Source organism: Lipomyces doorenjongii (genome assembly GCF_038497915.1).
Source record: "Lipomyces doorenjongii strain NRRL Y-27504 unplaced genomic scaffold V1508scaffold_210, whole genome shotgun sequence".
NCBI lineage: Eukaryota > Fungi > Ascomycota > Lipomycetes > Lipomycetales > Lipomycetaceae > Lipomyces > Lipomyces doorenjongii.
The window spans coordinates 3,877-7,364 of NW_027118277.1; the positions used below are offsets into that span (position 1 = coordinate 3,877).

At 46.1% G+C, this 3,488-nt stretch overlaps 1 protein-coding gene across 1 annotated transcript; it reads right to left on the reverse strand.

Moving 5' to 3' along the window:
- Positions 1-218: 218 nt before the first annotated feature.
- Positions 219-2,251, reverse strand: V1508DRAFT_113901 (uncharacterized protein). The gene is made up of 4 exons (XM_066935881.1): positions 2,098-2,251; positions 1,956-2,047; positions 1,081-1,899; positions 219-1,031 (listed from the first exon to the last, which is right to left on the reverse strand). Exons 1-4 carry the CDS (start codon positions 2,161-2,163, stop codon positions 323-325), a joined length of 1,686 nt encoding a protein of 561 aa, XP_066792006.1. The 5' UTR covers positions 2,164-2,251; the 3' UTR covers positions 219-322.
- Between the last annotated feature and the right edge of the window lie 1,237 nt (positions 2,252-3,488).

Below are 3,488 nucleotides of genomic sequence, written 5' to 3' on the forward strand. Positions count from 1 at the left end.
AGAAAGGCCAGGCGGAAGTACGACAGAACTTTGCCGCCGTCACTGTCGCCATCGATATGAGCCAATATATGTAGACACTCTGGGATCCAAGCGCGAGACACTCATCGCCTGACATTCCTGCTTTTATGAGTATCCACTCCACTAGCGAGACTGTGTTTTGTTTCGTGTCTTGCCGGACCTTGGGAGATACCAAGGCAACATATTGCTTGGTAGTACGAAATCAAATCACTCCGGATTCTCAGCAGCGGCGCAAGGACAGAAATGCATATTTAGCATATTTTCATGTATTCAAACCAAAATCCGTAAACCCGTAGAATAATTATCATAACCGTGGTAAACCGGCAATGGCCATCATTAACGGCACCAAATATGGATGCTGCCCACCTCCGAACGTAGCTAATAATGCAATAAACTGATTCAAGACCTCCATGTCGGATGGCACTAGCTTACAATCTTCAATTCTAGCCTTCCTCAATGACGGGTAACTCGACATCAACATGATCGCTGTGCTTGCAATATCATACAACTTCCCTATAATCCCAATCCCATGGACCTCTAAATTTTCCATTGTGAACTCCTTACTAATCCGTATGGTATCCCGTGCGATATCAATTGCGTACGTTAGACCCATCTCCCAGCAGCTATCTGCAAGCTCTTCGTCGTGTAGAAGGCCATGGTAGTGGCAAACGTTCCATAGTCGATTATGCAACCATCGTTGTGAAATCGTAATGTCGGCAATCTGAGCCTCACTGAGTAAATTTTCACCAGTGGTCGTGTCATTGTAGACTTCTGAAATAAGGCGATGCATGTCAAGCGCGCGTTCCACAGTTATTTTTGTACAGCAACCGGAACCCGCAGCACATTTCTCGTTCCAACAGTCTAAGATGTCAACGCTAATTATGCTAAACAGACTGACAAGTTTTGTCACTCCAAAGGTTGCACTGAACTGATTCTGATGAAATGCAGAAGACCTCTGCAGTCGAGATAGTAAGTTACGTGATAACCCGTATCTTCGTTGAACAGCATATGCACTAGCCTTATTAGCATATGTATTAAGTACTGGCCCTCAAAACTACTCACTGTTCAGTTACCGCTAATATCCTATACAAGGTTGCTCTTTTCTCTCGCTCCTCAACCGTAACAGTCTCGTCGTCAAGCAACTGCGCTTCCATAATTTCCGTTAAAGTTACGGCCTCTCGCAACCGTAACCACGCAGCATGCGGTAACTGCCGATTAAAAAAGCACGCAAATAAGAAGAATGAAGTAAGAATGCTATCGACAGTAGGCCTCTCCACAAACGATTGATCCACATTGCGCATTGCGATCGCATCGTCCATTAGTGCCTGTGCGAGTCGTGTGCGTTCCCGTAAGGTCGTTTTATCCTGCAGGACGTTATCCCTCGTGAAAGCCGGCTGAAGTAATACGAATGCGCAGATTGAGAGAACAAGCGCACCGAACTCGAGGTTTCGTATGTTCTCGCCGGCCCGCAACCGTGCTAATAGAGACGTGCCGTCGACTATTGGATAGTATTTCGACATTCGCCAGGTGTACGAATTGACCAATGAATCCATGGTGCGGATATCGACATTGACCGATTTGGGAACATTCTGTGCCAGGTCATCGTCGCTGAATAGAGCTGACCCTGAATTTGCTGGAAAATCTGCGAAAAGAGAATTGAGGAAATCAGACTGAAGGAGCATTTGGTTTGCTGTCATGCCAGTCCCCGCCGTGACTGATCGAGAATCCATGTTACTTGGCGATAGATAAGATAACTGCGGTGATGATCGACCCAATAGTGACTGAGATTCTTCATTGATTTCAGCTCCTATGGGCGTCCTTATGAAGTTGGTGACTTCTTCACCTACATCGGACGACTTAAGCCGGATAATGCCAATTCTTCTACAAGTGAATACGTCAGAGAACCATCATACGTCAGCAATGAACATCATTATTACTTTCCAGGCGGCCCTTTCTTTTTTCGAGACCTGATGTAGGAGCACTCCAACGAAAGGGTACTGCATCGCGGACACGGTGACGACCGACCGCACTGATCCGTCAGAAGCGAATTCATTATAGTCACAACAAATCCCTCCTCACCTTGACCTTTCGCAAGAAGCACTGATCACAAGCACGATCGTGGAGTGCATCTGGCGAAGAAAGCATTTCTAATTCAAAATCCACTCTATACACTGGTGCTTGGGTGTCGTGGGACGAATGCAGAGACGTCGAAAGTCTGCAACTTCAATCCGGGTCCTCCAGTGCGGGGACAATAATGGTTGGCCAATCGACAAACTCTAGTAACCGGAGAATTCCTAGCCCGATTTGGCTAATGCAGTGAGGACACTAGCAACCGATGTCAAATAGAGTTAGTACAAACGAAATGTCACCCAAATAAAGTTCACGGTTGCGGGCTAACGATCTTCCGCTTCATAAACGCTAAGCCGTTGAATGGACATCCAGGTCTTCCAGTGCGGGGACAATAATAAGGTAGAACACGCGTTTTCACGCCATTTACGGCGTAGTGCATGGGCAGTATTAGCCCGCAGGGATTTCTATGCAAGACAATTCAGAATATGTCTAACTATGAAATGATTGACGGAGGGTTTGGATCAATAAGTTCGAGGAAATTGGGTCTTGATGTACTAGAATGTATTTGTTTACTTTGTGAAGGTTGGTTTATTTTATTCTTTACTTCCGTTCTGGCTACCCTGAGGACTAGGTCGACATGAGTGCACTCAAGTCGACTTTAGTTCCACTTCACTTGGACTTTGCTCAGGCAACTTGGCTCCGCTTGCAATTCAGTGAAGTTAACTTGTAGTCAACTCAATACTTCACTTCACTTGATCTTGTCACGAAAAACTTCGCTTGGACTGTTAAGGAAGGTCATGTTTACTTAACGTAATGTTCATGTGGGTTTATGTTGATGGACTATGGAGCATACCAGTTGAGAACAGAGATTGCCGTTAACAGAGGTATCCTTGGAGAGAAGACAATCGCGGCGCCGATGTGTCTCAAGCACTGGTCTGGACACGTGAAGTTGATGAGGTAGAGGGTTATTCGGAGGACGATGGGTGAAATTGTCGGGAGAGTCTGCGTAAGTACCTTTATAAAACAAAAGCTTCACGACTACTTCGTGACCGCCGTCAGCGACCATCGTCAACGGGGTGGCGCCGTCTCGACCCTGCAGGTTCGCGTCTACTCGGTTGTTCGAATTCAAGAATATAGACACAATCGCTTCGTACTCTCTCTAGCAGCAATCATCAATGGAGTGTACCTACTCGTCGTGCATCGACAGTTTGTGTCAACGTTGCGACAGTGAAGTAATAGACCAACAGCAGAAGCGTGCCCTTTTGCTGTAGCCATACACAGCGGAGTCATCTCGTGTCGGTTGTATAGGGATCGGCACGGATAAGAATTTTCGTTATCCATATCCGTATCCGTATCCAGGTAACATATAGTTATCCGTATCCGTATCCATATCCAGAAAA

Bases quoted from the DNA above. Each gene is read 5' to 3' on its own strand.
- V1508DRAFT_113901 (XM_066935881.1), bottom strand. From the start codon at position 2,163: ATGCTTTCTTCGCCAGATGCACTCCACGATCGTGCTTGTGATCAGTGC. The intron at 2,048-2,097 runs GTGAGGAGGGAT...CTGACGGATCAG, and splicing joins GCTTCTTGCGAAAGGTCAAG to TGCGGTCGGTCGTCACCGTG. The intron at 1,032-1,080 runs GTGAGTAGTTTT...TAATAAGGCTAG, and splicing joins ATATTAGCGGTAACTGAACA to TGCATATGCTGTTCAACGAA.